This window comes from Aspergillus homomorphus (genome assembly GCF_003184865.1).
Source record: "Aspergillus homomorphus CBS 101889 unplaced genomic scaffold BO97scaffold_1, whole genome shotgun sequence".
NCBI lineage: Eukaryota > Fungi > Ascomycota > Eurotiomycetes > Eurotiales > Aspergillaceae > Aspergillus > Aspergillus homomorphus.
The window spans coordinates 1,763,406-1,779,424 of NW_020291887.1; the positions used below are offsets into that span (position 1 = coordinate 1,763,406).

Genomic DNA, 16,019 nt, shown 5'->3' on the forward strand with positions numbered 1-16,019 from the left:
CGTGCACAGCACTTTCTACCCGTTTGGGCAATGGGGGATCGGGCCTGCAGATACGCCGATAACCTGAAAGTCTGCCCGGGAGTCATTCAAACATACGTCGGATTTCCAAGTGGTGAAAGGGGCCATTTGTTCGATAATTGACAATGGGTCCTCAGATCAAGATGTTCTCCGGGCCTCAAATGGCCCTTTTCCGGCCTTCCTGTGAGACCTCCGCGCTGCCTCCAGAGTTTTTTCTTCCTGTGGTCGTGAAACTCTCTTCCAGAATCCTCTGACGGAGGAAAACTGACACCGATGCCATACAACAGGCTTCTCAACACCTTGCACAGCGATCCCTCTCTCGCGATGCTTCTCGACGACCTCGCCCGCCCTCGATTGGCTTACTCCCAAGTACATGGAGACGTCGAAGTCCCCGAAGGGTCGCCCGCATGTCGCGACCGGTGGTTCTTCGCGCGGTACGACTGTCGTCTGGGGTGACTATGGCTTGCGGATGAAGGATCATGACCGTCGACTGCCCGCCGCTTCGCTCAAGATCGCCGAGGAAACCATCAAGAGACGTCTCAGGGGTATGAACTATTCGCTATACAAGCGCGTGAGCGCAAACATCGGTGTCTACACCAAGGGTAACGAGCAGCGTATGGGTAAGGGTAAGGGAAAGTTCGACTACTGGACGGCAAAGGTCGCCGTGAGCAGAATCGTCTTTGAGCTCAAGGGCGATCTGCACGAGAAGGTTGCCCGGGAAGCTTTCCGTTTGGCCGGCCACAAGCTGCCCGGTAGGTCCATGATCACATTGAGAAGAACCGTCAATCGATGGCTTAAAATACTGATACATCGATTACAAACAGGACTTTGGGAATTCGTGAAGAAGGGCGAGCCCCCAGTGGTCGGAATCACAAAACTCGGCAACGGCGTGACCCTGGAGAGCCTCAAACGTGCCCGCAGAAGCCCGGCCCTGGGTACTGAGAGCCTACCTAACCCGCCGAAATCAACCTCCTCCAGCCCATCCGCTTCTCAATAAATAAAGCAAACGCCTTTTCGATTTGGAAATTATGTTCATTACCCTAGTTCTGCTCCCTTATATCGTGGCACCCTAAGCCCCAACACCCGAGCCAGGCCCATATCCCTGTTCTCTCCTGATCTTCGCCGCCAGCGCGGCAGCCTCCTCTGGGGTCTCAGGCTTCGAATCTTGTTTGTACATTATCATCAGCCATCCATATTCTGCTTGTTGCGATTATTCGCAGGTGCCGATGTCTCTTTATTCATATGCGGAGTTCATATCAAATTGAAAGGAAATGGGAAACCCGGAAAAAGAGAGTTCAAACTGTACCTTTATCCACGACGCCCGAAAGTCCCGACGTAGCTTCCCCTTTCTCGAGCTGCCTCGCCAGCGGGGTATCTCGAAATTGCTCATTGTCTTTGACATCATCGTCTCCGAGAATCGGATTATATTCACTCCTCGTGTGCTCGCAGTGACCTACGATACAGAGCGTGAGCCACGGCTAGTAACCCTCTTGAATGAGCAGCAGAACATACCACCTAGTTGACCCGTCTGCTTCTTCGGGGTCTCTGTAAAATACCGAATCGACTCATACCTACAGCCCAGGTTAGCATGGCCATTGCTTTCCTCCAAAACCGCGAAACCTATAGCGCACGTACTGGGTATTTTCACCACCGGGCTCGATATCCATGAGGTTTGGGTTCGACATGATCTAGTGCTGATGATCAGATGAAGTAGGAATTGAGGTTATGGTCGTAAGATTGCTCCTTTGAGGCACTTATTGCAATTGTTGATTCTCGAAATGATAATCGAGAAACGGGTGGGAGGTGGGTGATATGTATACGAGCTATGACGTAGTCGAGTCGCAGACCCAGTTGACCAAGATCAGCAATGAATATGCCAATGCGGTACTACCGCTCCTTGAAGCCCCATCCATACCAGTCAGTCATCGATAATGCTGCAGATTACTCTCTAGTCAAGAGGTTGTTTGTATCAGGCTAGCGCCTTCACAGAAGCGTCATCTTGAGGCTACCCCTGTCGAACCGTCGCACTCGTGAAGCTTAACCTACGTTATGTCCTGCGCAGAACAAGTGGCAAAATAAGCCCCAGCTTGCAGTCTATTGAAGACAACTTTTTCTACTGTACTGCGAAACGCCTTAGCCGCAGGAAGTAATGGCCCGTTATTGTACAATTAATTCATTAATCATCCATTGTTTGTTATACTTTATCCCCCCTAAAACTCCATGCCCATGAGGTAACTACATATCATGTCAGCAATGACTTCGATGGTTTTCACTGCTATGGGGGTATACGAACCTTTCGTAAATACGCATAAACTTGGCAACGAATGCTTCGAGATGGAAGATCAATTTCTGCGGGGCGAAGTTAACGCTTGATCAGCCGCGGGATTATTCAAGGAAGTTGGGACTCACGCTGCCCTGTGTGATTCTGTGCTCATAGAATGCCGACCATTTAACGACATCGGGCTTGAGAGCATCGTCGACTTTCGCGATCAGCTGGAAGGTTAAGGTCTATGATGCCGTTAGCTAGGGCCTTTCGCAAGGGAGTAGTCGAGCCCGCTGAGAAATCCAACCTTGATGATGGTCGTAGCCGGTATACAATGCGTCAGCAGATCGTACAGACGCGCGCGGACTCGCAATAACTGAGCCGGCGATCGCTCTGCCAGGATCTCGTCTGCAGTTACGGCGATTAGAGCTTCCCAGTCCGGAGGTGGGATCGGCGTGTTGTCCGTGACTTTCTCACTACAGTTTCCCAGAACCGATGCTGTCAGCCTGAGGTACCGGAACCACAAAGGAAAATCATGGGAGGTGGGAAGGGGGGAAGCCCTTACTTCTGAGCGTAAATGGCCTCAAACATCAGCAGCGCGCGGCGCAGATTCCGCCCACTCTCCTTCGCGATCCTTTGGTTCAGCCCATCGGCCTCGGGCCACCCCTCCTTCTTACCCACCCATCTCAACGCCGAACAGATATCCTTCTCGCTGGGCGCCGCGACCCTGACCAGCAGGGTACGGGACCGAATGGGGGCGATGATGTTGGAGGTGCTGTTCGCGAGGAGGATCAGACGTAGGTTGGGGCTGTATTTCTCCATGGTGCGGCGGAGCGCGGCCTGCGCATCACGCGTCAGGTGATCGGCCTCGTTGATCACCACCACCTTGAAGCGCTGCTTCGCCGAGAGGTCGACCTGCTGCGTCTGCGCGATCTCCTTCAGCAGCTCCTGGACGACGACCCGGTCGTAGTTGCCCACATCGGACGGGGTGATCTCTAGGTGGTAGACCGAGGAGACAATGTTGAATTCCAGTTTGCGGTTGCTGGTCGTCTGGAAGACTCGGGCGTCGATCTTGATCTTCTCCACTCCGGGGCCGTACAGTTCTTTCAAGGTCGCGATTGTGCGTGTTTTCTTGCCTGCTCCTGACGGTCCGTAGATGAGTAGGTGTGGGAAGTCGCCGCTTTGTGCCTAAGCATTTCAGGTGGTCAGTATGCGAACGAGTCTCGTGGTGATGTTTGCGGGACTTCTCCAGTTTGCATGTACCAGGGACTTTAGTCGTGCAGACAGCTCTGGATGATATGACAGATTGTCTAGCGAGCGCGGCCGGTGTTTGTCCACTAGCAAGGCCATGTTGACTGATTCTTCTCAGGCTCCAGAAATATTTGTGAGGGTGTTGAGCTACTGTGTTGCCGCCATATAATCCCGCCTTGGAAGCTAATGGGTGGCCGACGCGTCGATTTGGGACCGTGACACGCGAGCTTAATTGATGCTCCGTGCACTACGCTGACTATGCGGTGTTCCTGACCAATAGGAGCAATGCCTGCGTCTTCCGCACTTGCCGGCCCTGCTGCCTCAGGCATTTAAGTTGCATTGTTCCCTTCAATCAAGGATTTGCATAAAATGAATCGGATTCTCTTGCATTACTGAATTAGTTCTAAGTTTGCAAATGGAAGTAAAAGGTGAGCGTGACAAGCAGAAGTACCAGCATTTATAATCCAAGTTGTTTGATAATACAAATATAAGGCTTCCACTCATATTTTACACGTACTGGTGAGTCTTTGTATATACATCTCTATAGTACAATAGTCCAATAGACGCCAGGAGCTATCCGCCATGATAAGTTCAAGAATATTTGCTAGGAAGGGAGATGAGTTCTTCGTAGGGATGAGTGAGTTGATCATCGACTGATCCTGTTATAACCCACTCAACTACAGGTAGCCAAAAAAAAGGGGGCTGTAGTGGTGACATGTTCGACACAAGCTACGTTTCGCGGGCATGGGCGTGGAAAGACTAGGCCCGTGTCAACATATTGGAATGGCCGAGGACATCAAGATGTCTTTAGGCCGATGGCAATGGTTTAAGGACCCCGTTATCATCGTATCGTGCCTCTGTTCGATATTAGCGATCTACACACACTGTCGCGATAGAGGTAAAGCTTACTGAAGAAAGTGTATGACAAAGTAATAGTGTCGATGCCTTTCATGGCCGGATCCGTGACGAAGTCAGGGTCGATGAAGAAGAAGACCGGCATATCGACCGACTCTCCTGCGTTCAGTTTCTGCTCGTCAAAGCAGAAGCATTGAATCTTGCTGAAATAAGGAGCGACCTGGCCAGGAGTCACACTGTACGTCGCAACACCAATGATGTCGGTTGGACCCTTGTTCGTAGCTGTGAAAAAGGCAAGCGCGGTTTCTCCCGGAAGCACCCGGACCTCACGCTGCTGCGGAGTGAACTTCCAGGGCAAGACATCCGACACCGATCCGTTGAAGGTAATTCTAAGGCGACGTGCGTCTGTCACGGGCTTAACGCGAGATGCGGTGTCATTGTCGCCGCCACGATGGGTGGTTGATGGTTGACCGTTCCAGCCAGTTTGCTGACAGATCTATATAGAAATCCGAATGCATTAATGAGATGTACGGACGAGGCATCTAATTGGAGAGATTAAACGAACCATTTTGTACAAAGGAACGGAGCCATAGGCAAGAGCAACGGTGCCGAGAATTATACTCAGCGTATAATACCTATTAAATCATAAGTAAGGGCGCCATATGAAGGGTTCCAAGCCCACATACAGAGTAGATGCATTGCGCTTTTGCGATTGAGGCGTATTGAAGGGAGCGTTAATATTCTGTCGTAAAGCTGAATTGCGTGAGAAGAACCGCCTTCCCGTGTCCATGCATCTCGGAGTAGTATGGGCAGAGAGACGAAGATTCAATCCCGGCGATGGGAGCCGGCCCCATGAGGATATCGAACGAGAGAACATAGTATTGAGTAGATGTGTTGCGGGGATAGACATGAACCTACCCAGCATCAACTCTAGACTCGACAGGGTGCTTGTCGCACGTGACTCATAAGTCTCAGATAAGGGTGGTCTGATCATGTGGTGATAATTATTCTGCCACCGCCATTTCTGAGCAGTTTCGCCATTTGGACTTACGAAGCTGTGCCCCTCTTAAATCCGCTTAATTCCGGTGAGGCGATTTCCCTCCGAGTTTTGCGAGCATTCTGCCGACTAAGGCGTAAGATAAGGCGGTCTACACGTAATGCTCATCTATAGCTTTTTTATCTGGAAACCTAAGTACTCCCCATTTTATCATCTTACCTGTGAAGGAATCTTCTAAAAACGAATCCGACATTGTGCTATTGTCTTAAGTCCTCGACATCTTGAGAAGCCATTCTATTAGTAAAATGGGCATGTCGATATCAGATTAAAGGGAAGCCCCGCGAACTGCACGTTGCCAAGTTTATACAAACTGCCTGAGTTCTGGCTTTCACCTTCAGCAGGCGCTTGTAATAATGATCCCAATAACCATAAGATCGCCATATCTCCGATCATGTGAGGGCGCTAGTTCTTTATGCCACAGGTCACCGTGCCTTGCCAAACCTCAGATGAGTCGTAGGCAGACTGTTGGCGCCCAACATTATTCCTATATATCCCTCACTTGCTTCTGGGCTTGATATAGGTATCATCATTGCGCCAGTTCTCGTTCCCAATGCTTGCCCTATGGCTGACTGACATAATCGAGTCTCTCGGTTTGACGATACGCGCCTGAACGCCAGAAGTTGCTCATGCGCGTTCACCTCAAAATACTTGCTGCTACCCTTCCAAAGACACCTCGGACCATCTCGGGACTCTCTTGTGTGCATGTCAGAAGAACAGCAGCACTGATAGCGAAGACGATGCGTTCCCGGTACAGATACTATCAGACAAATAGAAGCTGTCAGCAAGAGATCTAAGGATCCAGGGTAGCCCAGAATCGGGATGACGGATGGAACAACGGGGGTGGTGTAACCATCCTCGACCCAAACGGCCGAACGCTTTGACCAAATCGATTAAGCTTACCTTCTTATCATAGTACCTGGGCAGGACAGTTGCTGCGGCTCTGGGTGCTACAAAAAATGCGATTTCTTGCCGTCTCTGCGCACTCTCAATGAGTATACTCCACCCGCACATGAGACATCCCGCGCCAACGCAAAGGCCAGAATCCCACATCAAGGGTGTTATTGTGTCACGAGAAAATAACCTGGGGCCTAGCCTCGTTCTGGCGAGACACACTGAGTAATAGAAAATACTGACGAACGAGGCAAGAAACGCAGATGAGCGCAAGGCGGTAGACAGGGCGTGCTTGAGTGACGACATTGACTTCAGTTTCCACAGGCGCAGGAGAACCTGCAACGGAATGTAAGTTGCACAAGCAAGCTTGAACGTTCGAGTAAATCTAGATACTGCGTGTTTCTCACAGCTCGGACCACATCCCATGTGGACCATCTCACACGGTATAGGGACAGTCCTTGACGGGTCACCCCAGCCAAGGGGCCAACCGTAGTCTTTGCACATGGATTGAAGCAGAGGCGCCTGTCCAGTGTCTTTTCCATAAACTAGGACACCTCTCCTCGCACGACGAAGTGCATCGATCAATCTAGAGTCAACTTCTGCTACTTCTCCAATCCACTTTTCATAAGACCTTGGTAGTCTTTCCGGCATATAGAACCATGCCCACATGACAACCGCCGCACTGGCGGCGAAAACACCAGAATTGGCAAAATCGGGAGCTACATGCTCTAGCCAGGTCCAGCGGTTTCTTGCTTTCCGCCTCCGCTGCCATTGCAGCCACGCCATGCACACAATCGAGTCTGCCGCGCGTGTGAGGCTGAAGAGTGTAAGATCCAGGCTTCGGCCCACAAGCTGAGGGCTGACACTCGTCGATTCTCTGTTTGTTGGTGGTTCCATAGGGCTTTGCAGTGAGGTGCAACCCCCAGACTCCGGTTGGATACTTTGTAGTCTTATGGGCTTCTTATTCAGGAGTCGAAATGAACACCAAGCACATAAGAACGCCGACACGAAACGTACTACCCGCAAGAGCTGTGGGGCGTACACAGAATTGTAATTAAGCTTGAACTTGCGACATGCATGCTCAAGACAGTGCAAAAGCACTGAGGGAGCAAGAGTCGAACCTCCAATCAGGAGAGCACAAAATGTGGGAAAACTCTCGAGTCGTAACGCACTCGTCAACGCTTGGAGCAGCTGTTTGAATCACGATGAGCTATTGGTCTTCAGAGTGATACGACCGGAAATCACCAAGAGCTCAAATGGACAGCACACACCATTTGGTGTAACATCAACAACCCCACCCGAAGGAGAAAACAGGGGGAGCTTCTTACCTCTTTCAGCTTGTCTTCATTGCTGAGACGATTATCGCGGAGGTGCCGGAGACAGGATAGAACCTTTGGTGTGGTCGACGATAGGTATCCAAGAGCATAGGCCCGCAGTATCCTTTTACAGTTAACTTACTATGACAAAAGAGAAACCGAGTCCATTTCAATCAAATAGTACGTACAGTTTTAGGGTCTGAAATCTGCTGCGGTGGAGGTAGCGGATGGCACCCGGGTCCATGGTGTCCGAAGCTCACCGTTTATGACTCTTTCGCAGTAGACTTTTGACCAATACAGTCTATCGATTGTCGTCAGACAGAAGCTTCATTCCATTTGATCACCAGTGGCGGTCAAACAATTGACTTCTCGACGAACCTGTGAGGGGATGAGTCTGCCTCAAGATTGGACTGAGACATTACACAAAGTTGGGAATCTAAGGCATTGAGTGCTGGCACAAACGCTTTGATCTGCGGCGATAACCACAAAGCTCTGTGCTCCACAACAACCTTTCATAGGATTCCCCGCGGGATCCGTGCGACGTAGACAAAGGCCTCGGTTCTGGCAGACACGAGGAGAGGGTACTGCTAGGGCTGGGTCAGGGGTAATGATTACTCGGTAATCAACGACGATCCCCGTTGCTGCTTGGACCAAACTTGGGGCCTTTGCAGCATCACCCGTGGATCTATAAGAAGGATATCAGAGAAAAGCAATGATCGAGAATCTAGAAGCTCAGACTCAGATCTCTTGTCCCACGGCTAGATTGGTCGAATTGTGAGGTGAACACGTTTTGATTATTGAATGGGAGTCTGCAGCAATCAATTAATATTAATCAATATTCGAGTTAGAAGAGTTAGGAACAGTAGAAAGAGTAGACGACGGAATGGGAAATTGGGCCGAGACTAAGTATGTCGTACCGAAACATTACTGCGCTCTTGCCCAAATGCTCAGCCAGAGTGTGGTATTTGACGTATTACCGTTACGTCACGCGACCTCCGGTTGAGCGCGAGATTTTTTGCATGTGATCGACTCATAAAGACCGAACGGATTCCATGCTCTCTTTCTCTCTTTCTCTTACTCTAGTCGGAAGAGAGATCTCTCCACTATCGAAGCTATCTTATCCCCAAATTCCGCCCCCGTCTATCCTTCCTTTACTCTATCCAGCGAATCAATGTGGGAGATGTCCCACTTCGCAACCGAGTGCTTCCGCTTCACCACTGCTTTGCTCCATACATAACCCGCTGGTCATTCTGTCACCCGGACTAGCCCCGTATCAAAGTTGAGTAGCTGTCTGTTGACAGTGACTGTCCGCAACGCAACATTCAGCTCGTGTCTGTGAGCTTCTGGCTTGCGATTCCCGAGTATTCCCGGGCATCCTTCCCACCGCAATCTACACTGGTCAAGGCATGTTCGCGCTGCCTTCGGCGCTGCTCTCAACTGGAGTAGCAACCGCTGTGGAAGCTTGAATTGCGATTTCCAACCCTCGACCCTCTTTCACTCTACATCTCGCCGTCATGGATCTACGAAACCATGAGGCGCATAATGGCAATGACAGCCCACAGCCTGGCCCGTTTGGTTGTATGTTCAACAATCCTGATATTGTTACCGCGCTCGTGCTAATGATGTATGCGCCTACAGATTCCTTCCTTTCACCCATGGACACCCCATACGAACCTGCGCCTGCACGACCCCCCGGGCCCGCTCTTCTCGATGACAACGAGTCCACTATGCTAGACAATTTCTTCACCACGATGAATTCCAACCATTTCCCAAACGACTTTTGGATGGGAGGCCAGACAAATCGACTACTCGGAACTAGCGGGTTAGATTGGCCAGGCGAACTTCCCCCCACCTTCGAGGGCTCCACGACATCTCTTTCACAGCCGAACCTCCCCCATGGCAGTATGGACAAGTCTAGCATGGAGATGATGCCACAGAATATAAGTACAAGTTCGGATATCTTTGCGGCTGCCTCCATGCTCTATCATAACGGACTCAACACAGCCGACTTCAACTCGAGCTTCAACCACCACAATCTCTCCGCTCCAGACTTGGATTTCAACAATCCAAGAACGAATGGCCACAGCAAGGCTCAAGCGCATAGCAGTCATGGCCAGTCAAAGCAGCCGTCTCGTCCCCGCATGCCCGTGGGTTTCCACACCTCCGAAATGCTGTTCGATGTTCGTGAGCCGATCTCACCTGAACAACAAGTAACGGCCAAGGTACGACCCCTCCATTGGGGCTCAGATGTTGGCTTTATGGGGCAAGGTTATATGGCGCCACCTGATCAACCGAATGAAGAAGATCGAACCAAGGAGCTGCTCGGCCACCTGGTATGCCTTGAACCGCAAAGCAGTGCAACGAACACTCGTGCGCCTAGTCCAGTGAGGCTCTCTGGAGGCTACGACGCCCCGTGGGCGGACGCCGCTGCAGCTGGCCAACTAAGTAATCTACGACGAGGCTATCGAGATAATGTGGAAGATCTCGCACAGCCAAAGAAGAAACAAAGGACTTTGGTCAAAGAGGAAGATGACGAGACTTCGGACGATGATACTTCAAGGCAGAAAGCCAAGAAGTCGAAGTCCTCAACTCGCCGGCTGTCGCAGGACACTATTCAAAATCGAAGGCTTTCCTCAGGGCCAAAGCCTGCACGAGAGAACCTAACTGAAGAGCAGAAAAGAAGCAATCACATTCTCTCAGAGCAGAAGCGACGAAACCTCATTCGACAAGGGTTCGAAGACTTGTGCATGCTCGTTCCTGGACTCAAAGGGGGCGGATTCAGTAAAAGCGCGATGTTGACCCAGGCCGCCGATTGGTTAGAGGAGGTGCTCCAAGGGAATGATATCCTCAAAGCGCAGCTCGCAGAGATGAAGTCAATGAATGGCTTGGTAATGCCACGATGACACTCGCTTAAGTTATGTGATCACGATATATCCTTATTAATCTCCAGGATTTTGTTCAAAAGCATGGGTTCGTATTTCAACCTATTTGTACATTGGAGCACTTAAGCGGTCTTCCAGCCATCTTCCAGATGGAACTGCGGGCGTTCGTCTCTAACGGTCATGATTCAAAACATTTTTTTTTTGCTCTGGCGAGTCTCATCAAGGGAGGCTCGGCTTGCTCGTCTGTCGCATGTCGTGCACCATACCCATAATACCCCATCTGGCCTTTGCTTATCGCCACAATTATATACGATTATAGTCGATGCATGTATAACTATATAGCCAAAATCTCGAAAAACTTAACAACATTGATTGAAATGAACTAATGAATATCATATGCTACAGTGTCCAGAAATGCCTCAGTGAAGGAATGTTCAAGATAAAGAACTTCAGAACACATACTCTTCTTAGCCACGGTGCTATTTATGAAATACAACAGTAGGGCTAGTCTAGACTCGATTTAGGACACACTGGTTTGTCATTGGCTTATCGAAGAAATTCCTTCTACTGTAAGCTCTACAGATGCCAGCCAGCATAATCCGCATGCTAAGACTTTAAACAGGGTGGCTATTTACTAGTATATCATAACCGCGAAAATGTAGTCGAAAGTGAAGATATATAAGTTTTCGAAGATGGGGCCGTGCTCGAGATTTCAGCACAACGAATTCAATATCCATGGTATTTATACTGAATCTCGACCATACTTATTCGAGCAGTACTCATTGCGGAAGTGCACCGAAATTAGGGATGATGCCTTATACACTGTATGTAAATAGCGGGGTGCTCCGCAAAGCCAAATAGGCTTAGCCTCTTGAGTCGGTCATTGGCATGTCTGAGGGAGATCATCATGTGATCATGTATCCGTCCCCGTTTGTTGTTGATCTGGGTCCGGGCAACAGTCCGATAAAAGGAACCATCAAGCCAGCCCGGCCCAATGTAACAGCCATCAATTGCAACTACCGACCACCGTTCGGAGCTTGACACAATAACGAATCGAGGAGAGTAATCACGAGCATCAGCCGATATCATGCCTCCTCCGAAACGAAAGCGTGCAAGCCATGCGCCCGACCATGACAACAATGCACGCAACAAGCGATTCGCCTACCTCAAGCCTCAAGTCAGGCAGGTCTCCGAGAGGACGATCAAGAGCAAATGGTCGACACTCCCCGAACCCGTTCAGGACAAAGTTCGCGATATGTTCCGAGCCCTCGAGCGACCTGTCATCATGCGACAGCAGAATGAGAGCAAGCGCATCGAAGCGCAGGCAGCCGTGCAAGCCGTTGTAAAGAAGTACCGCCCCCCTGAACACATGCTATCGAACACGGGAAGGCGACTGACACATTATGTCCTCTTTTAGTCTGGCAAAACGACTGCCGCGGATGCCGTTCCCCCCCATTGCGAAAGACTCCGTCTTCGAGTATGAAGCAGCTCTCAAAGAACATGTAGGGCGAATCCACCAGATATCGGTCTATTCTAGAATTGGTCTGACATAAGTGTGTTTAGTGCTCATTAGAGGCTGCGTTAGCTACGACGAATGATAGTATCGATTTGTTGAAGATTGAGGTAGAGAAGGAGGAGGCGCTACTTGAGAAAGAGAGAAAACAACTCCAGGAAATGGAGAGGAACGCAAAGGGTGTTGAATCAGAAAGGAAGAGACAGATGAAGAATGTAAGGACACGGTTCACTGATAGCAAGTCCTCACCGCTGACATCTGACTTTCTACCAGGAGCACCCGGTGCTACGGCAGCTGAGCAACGTTCCTGAAGAGCATGATCAAACCAAGGGCGGGTTTACCATCGCAAATGAAAAAGAGACAAACGTTATGTTTGACGAGGTAAAGAGCCTACTTCGAATCGCACAATTCTCTTACTAACAGTTTACATCTAGCTTGAGGCCGATCCAGAGATTCTTGGTCTACTGAAACAGTTGAACGGCCATCTCAAGTCGATGCAGAATAACACGGCACCAGTGACTGGCTTGAGAGATGCAGTTGCAAGATCTCAAGCCGCGCTGAGCTTAACTTTTATGCCCGAAGACTGAAGCAGTTTTGAGAACCCAAGCTTAACTTCCCTACGTGCAGCTTATGCTGCTCATACCACGGCTGATCATCTGAAGACAGCACAGCGAAGACTGTAGCCCATTACGGACCAGGGGGCATCGGAACACCAAGGCAGTGATCAGGCGATCTGAAATCTAAGATGTGCCCCAACGGCACGATCAAAGGGCGTGTTTGCGTGGGCTGACGCAAGTAACCCGCATGCATGCCCTTCGTGCGAAAGCGCCGGCTGTCTAATTAGATGCTTCGCATATGCTTACATTCCACATTCATGCCAGACACAGATCATATCGAGTCTTCCATACCTGGGTCGGTGGAAATTACTCGAGTAACGCTTGATGGAGGTATGTGTTTTATAACTGGGGCGCAACAGAACAATGAGTCATGGAAGGCATTGCGGGCTTAACCTTGCCAAGTGCAATCGAAATCTTTGCTAGTTGAACTAATTGACATAGACCATACTATTTAAGGCATAATCCACGTGCTCTGGCTGTACTGTATATTACGATAAGCATGAATCATGCAATCTGTTGCAAGGATTCCACCCAGACGCGGTCTGAGCTTGACAGGGTTTTCTTGTTCGTATGAGGTATTTAAGTCCAGTTAGTAAATGTTAGATGCAGCAGTCTCGCTTCTGCGGTAGTTGAGGGATTAATCACTAGTTAGTGTGGCACATGGCTGTGGCTCCAGGGCCAAGTCTTTCCCGAGGCTGACAGATTAGCCGCCCGCCGCCTTTCTTCCCCCCAATGCGGAGGAGCCCGGGAATTCAAAGATCAAAGTCCCGCTCCAGCGGGGAACTTCGATGAGCCGATCGCAATCGCGCGCATCCTCGCAATCTCTAGTTACAGATCAACGCCGCAACAAAAGAAACCGAACTCCGTTTTCTGCCCACACGCGCCCGTGCTTCCGAACGCCTGCCACTTGCAACTTCCCCTAGCGCATCCCGAGCCAGTCCAAATAATTAAAGTCAGCATCGATCCGGATCTTACGCAACGGTTTTGCGCCCAGCGATCAATGACGGAGCAAAGCGCAGCGCAACCGGGTACAGGCCCTGAACACCAACCGAGCAACGGGACGGCCGACAAGTTGCGTTCTAGCATACCGGAGGGGGAACATACGCGGAACGATGCCAATGTGAAGGAGGAATCTCAGAGTACACAGGGCCCCAAATCTGAAATGGCTGCGGTGGGGGCTCACTCTAGCCCGAAGAAGCGCCGCAAGGTGAATCACGGTGAGTAGACAGCCTCCTCTGCCATGGGACTCTGGTAGGGTGACGGTGGGAATCTCTGGTTCATCTTGCCATTATCATATGATCGCGTCGCAAATCACTAATTCGAAATGACTGTTAGCATGCGTTTACTGTCGGCGATCGGTAAGCCACTCTCACATGCGGCAGTCATTCAACATCCCCAGATCTCAACTGGAGCGGCATCTCGTTCTTGCGAGCAGTTCTGTTGATGTTAAAGAAGAGGTTCACTTGCTAACAGGAGGACGCTCCACGTGGCACAGCATATGACTTGCGACTCGGTACGACCTTCTTGAACGTTGTTCCTTCCAACACCCTTGTGAAACCTCTTGCTTAGGGTGTTTCCCAAGATTTCGGCTTACTGACTTGAGCGATTGTAAAATATAGGAACGACCTTGTACACGATGTATAAAGCGGAATATCGGCCACTTGTGCCACGATGAACCTAGAGAGTCTTCCAAACGGTCCCGGAGCGAGAACGAACATTCGGCTGCGGACGACGAAGCTTCTTCAAACAACGAATATCCATGCATTCAGGGAATGCACAGAACGGTCGATGCCCAGGATGCTGCCGGTCAGCAAATCCTTCCCGATGGGACTATCGGCCTATCGGCCGCCTCCGTGCCTTCTGTGCAGCAGCCTGGGAATATGTCTTCTTCCGGTCAGACGCCTCGATCAAGCCGACTTGGGAAAATAGTACTGATGCATTTAAAACAGTGATGCCTTTCAATGAATGGATTGGCGGACAAAGTCAATTTCAAGACATGCACTCCTTCCATCCTTCGTACATGTTCAATGCGCCCGAGGTCACGAACGAGTACAATCTTCTTGGAGATTTTCTAAGTAACAGTCTTCTTGATGATGGATCTGTTTTCCAGAACGAGGATTTGCATGGAATCTATTCGGACCCGACGTTGATCAACTCAATGGCCACCTTAGGCGGATCGAATGCGTCTATGCTCCAGAATCAACCGCCACAGTCTCAGCAGAATCAGCCAGGTCAGCAAACCCAGGGCGAGCCTGTTCAGGGCCCTGCCCCTGCATTGGGCAACGACAAAGCAAGAGAAACCTATTATATGACTGCAGCAGATCCGTCTGGGTCGGATCCGCCAGAGGAGCGCATGAACAAACTCCTTAAAGCGAAATATGATGCAGGTCTTCTGAGGCCATTCAACTATGTCAAAGGTTATGCGAGACTGAATCAGTACATGGAAAGACACCTTCAGCAAGCGTCCCGGCAAAAAATCCTTCGACAACTGGACAAGTTCCGCCCTAAGTTTCGGGAGAGAATGCAAAGCTTGACTGATATCGAACTTATATTGGTGGAGATGTGGTTTGAACGAAGTCTGATGGAGTACGATCGCGTTTTCGCTAGTATGGCCATCCCTGCTTGCTGCTGGAGACGAACGGGAGAAATATTCCGTGGAAATAAGGAGATGGCAGAGCTGATCGGCGTTCCGATTGAGTCCTTGCGCGATGTGAGTGGTGCCCTTTTCTCTTGAAAAACTTCAATCCTGACATCATATAGGGCAAATTAGCTATCCATGAAATCGTCGTGGAAGACCAGCTTGTGAGCTACTGGGAAAAGTTCGGGGCGATTGCCTTTGATAGTACCCAGAAAGCAATGCTCACAAGCTGCACATTGAAGAATCCTAACTCTACGTCGCCTGGGGACGGTATTCCCTGCTGTTTCTCCTTCACTATCCGGAGAGATAACCACAATATGTGAGTATGCTACAGAAAGATGAAATCCTCAAGACTAATTGCTGTTGGTACAGACCATCCCTCATCATCGGAAACTTCTTACCTTCGCAAAGAAAAGGGAAATGAAGCCCACCTACTTTCTTTTTACTTGCCATTGCGTTCAATTGGGTATTGGGTACGGAGTCAGTCATTTCAACCTTGACATATTGCTTTTGGTACATAGATATCCATTTCTTTGTCATTTTGCTTCACAGGCGCGGTGCTATATCCCCTCCATTCTTATAGCTACCCAGTATGAGAAATGTACCATAATTTGGACTCGAAGTGTGGAATTCGTCATTTGTCCGTTAGAAGTCAGTGCCGTACAGATAAGGACTAGACCGGTCAGGTGGTTGTCCGCCAGATGGGCTATCTCAGTAC

At 50.0% G+C, this 16,019-nt stretch overlaps 7 protein-coding genes across 7 annotated transcripts; 4 read left to right on the top strand and 3 right to left on the bottom strand.

The window, feature by feature from the left end:
* Positions 1–62: 62 nt before the first annotated feature.
* Positions 63–1,015, top strand: BO97DRAFT_359786 (mitochondrial 54S ribosomal protein uL16m; the record flags this gene model as incomplete). The annotated part of the gene is made up of 3 exons (XM_025692337.1): positions 63–201; positions 306–770; positions 843–1,015. The coding sequence occupies exons 1-3, from the start codon at positions 144–146 to the stop codon at positions 1,013–1,015; spliced, it is 696 nt and encodes a 231-aa protein (XP_025556892.1). The 5' UTR covers positions 63–143.
* On the bottom strand, positions 843–1,969 carry BO97DRAFT_402245 (uncharacterized protein). The gene is made up of 5 exons (XM_025694454.1): positions 1,934–1,969; positions 1,654–1,841; positions 1,531–1,589; positions 1,325–1,471; positions 843–1,182 (listed from the first exon to the last, which is right to left on the bottom strand). The coding sequence occupies exons 2-5, from the start codon at positions 1,701–1,703 to the stop codon at positions 1,088–1,090; spliced, it is 351 nt and encodes a 116-aa protein (XP_025556893.1). The 5' UTR covers positions 1,704–1,841; positions 1,934–1,969; the 3' UTR covers positions 843–1,087.
* Positions 1,970–2,156: 187 nt separating this feature from the next.
* On the bottom strand, positions 2,157–5,281 carry BO97DRAFT_467211 (uncharacterized protein). The gene is made up of 9 exons (XM_025699632.1): positions 5,074–5,281; positions 4,953–5,022; positions 4,442–4,883; positions 3,545–3,636; positions 2,847–3,469; positions 2,589–2,757; positions 2,428–2,526; positions 2,312–2,367; positions 2,157–2,253 (listed from the first exon to the last, which is right to left on the bottom strand). The coding sequence occupies exons 1-9, from the start codon at positions 5,262–5,264 to the stop codon at positions 2,229–2,231; spliced, it is 1,767 nt and encodes a 588-aa protein (XP_025556894.1). The 5' UTR covers positions 5,265–5,281; the 3' UTR covers positions 2,157–2,228.
* Positions 5,282–5,672: 391 nt separating this feature from the next.
* On the bottom strand, positions 5,673–7,895 carry BO97DRAFT_467213 (uncharacterized protein; the record flags this gene model as incomplete). Its single annotated transcript, XM_025699633.1, has 4 exons — positions 5,673–6,201; positions 6,345–7,526; positions 7,664–7,775; positions 7,840–7,895. 4 exons carry the CDS (start codon positions 7,893–7,895, stop codon positions 6,079–6,081), a joined length of 1,473 nt encoding a protein of 490 aa, XP_025556895.1. The 3' UTR covers positions 5,673–6,078.
* Positions 7,896–8,742: 847 nt separating this feature from the next.
* BO97DRAFT_474646 (basic helix-loop-helix domain-containing protein) lies at positions 8,743–10,897 on the top strand. Its single transcript, XM_025700337.1, has 2 exons — positions 8,743–9,229; positions 9,290–10,897. Exons 1-2 carry the CDS (start codon positions 9,166–9,168, stop codon positions 10,552–10,554), a joined length of 1,329 nt encoding a protein of 442 aa, XP_025556896.1. The 5' UTR covers positions 8,743–9,165; the 3' UTR covers positions 10,555–10,897.
* A 572-nt stretch (positions 10,898–11,469) lies between these two features.
* BO97DRAFT_402250 (uncharacterized protein) lies at positions 11,470–13,106 on the top strand. Its single transcript, XM_025694455.1, has 5 exons — positions 11,470–11,883; positions 11,951–12,035; positions 12,097–12,261; positions 12,320–12,427; positions 12,481–13,106. The coding sequence occupies exons 1-5, from the start codon at positions 11,621–11,623 to the stop codon at positions 12,631–12,633; spliced, it is 774 nt and encodes a 257-aa protein (XP_025556897.1). The 5' UTR covers positions 11,470–11,620; the 3' UTR covers positions 12,634–13,106.
* A 186-nt stretch (positions 13,107–13,292) lies between these two features.
* acuM (gluconeogenesis transcription factor RDS2) lies at positions 13,293–16,002 on the top strand. The gene is made up of 7 exons (XM_025694456.1): positions 13,293–13,880; positions 13,999–14,021; positions 14,159–14,176; positions 14,283–14,556; positions 14,613–15,373; positions 15,424–15,620; positions 15,674–16,002. The coding sequence occupies exons 1-7, from the start codon at positions 13,664–13,666 to the stop codon at positions 15,723–15,725; spliced, it is 1,542 nt and encodes a 513-aa protein (XP_025556898.1). The 5' UTR covers positions 13,293–13,663; the 3' UTR covers positions 15,726–16,002.
* Positions 16,003–16,019: the final 17 nt, after the last annotated feature.

What these genes read in the sequence shown, in the direction of transcription:
- BO97DRAFT_402245 (XM_025694454.1), bottom strand. Translation starts at nt 1,703, where the DNA reads ATGTCGAACCCAAACCTCATGGATATCGAGCCCGGTGGTGAAAATACC. An exon ending in GCAGACGGGTCAACTAGGTG is followed by an intron (nt 1,472 to 1,530) that starts GTATGTTCTGCT and finishes TCTGTATCGTAG; the next exon opens with GTCACTGCGAGCACACGAGG. An exon ending in TTCGGGCGTCGTGGATAAAG is followed by an intron (nt 1,183 to 1,324) that starts GTACAGTTTGAA and finishes TGTACAAACAAG; the next exon opens with ATTCGAAGCCTGAGACCCCA.
- BO97DRAFT_467211 (XM_025699632.1), bottom strand. Translation starts at nt 5,264, where the DNA reads ATGTTCTCTCGTTCGATATCCTCATGGGGCCGGCTCCCATCGCCGGGA. An exon ending in AAGCGCAATGCATCTACTCT is followed by an intron (nt 5,023 to 5,073) that starts GTATGTGGGCTT and finishes ATGATTTAATAG; the next exon opens with GTATTATACGCTGAGTATAA. An exon ending in TTTATGCGTATTTACGAAAG is followed by an intron (nt 2,254 to 2,311) that starts GTTCGTATACCC and finishes CATGATATGTAG; the next exon opens with TTACCTCATGGGCATGGAGT.
- BO97DRAFT_474646 (XM_025700337.1), top strand. Translation starts at nt 9,166, where the DNA reads ATGGATCTACGAAACCATGAGGCGCATAATGGCAATGACAGCCCACAG. An exon ending in ACAGCCTGGCCCGTTTGGTT is followed by an intron (nt 9,230 to 9,289) that starts GTATGTTCAACA and finishes ATGCGCCTACAG; the next exon opens with ATTCCTTCCTTTCACCCATG.
- BO97DRAFT_402250 (XM_025694455.1), top strand. Translation starts at nt 11,621, where the DNA reads ATGCCTCCTCCGAAACGAAAGCGTGCAAGCCATGCGCCCGACCATGAC. An exon ending in GTGCAAGCCGTTGTAAAGAA is followed by an intron (nt 11,884 to 11,950) that starts GTACCGCCCCCC and finishes GTCCTCTTTTAG; the next exon opens with TCTGGCAAAACGACTGCCGC. An exon ending in AAGCAGCTCTCAAAGAACAT is followed by an intron (nt 12,036 to 12,096) that starts GTAGGGCGAATC and finishes AAGTGTGTTTAG; the next exon opens with TGCTCATTAGAGGCTGCGTT.
- acuM (XM_025694456.1), top strand. Translation starts at nt 13,664, where the DNA reads ATGACGGAGCAAAGCGCAGCGCAACCGGGTACAGGCCCTGAACACCAA. An exon ending in GCGCCGCAAGGTGAATCACG is followed by an intron (nt 13,881 to 13,998) that starts GTGAGTAGACAG and finishes AATGACTGTTAG; the next exon opens with CATGCGTTTACTGTCGGCGA. An exon ending in TGGGAATATGTCTTCTTCCG is followed by an intron (nt 14,557 to 14,612) that starts GTCAGACGCCTC and finishes CATTTAAAACAG; the next exon opens with TGATGCCTTTCAATGAATGG.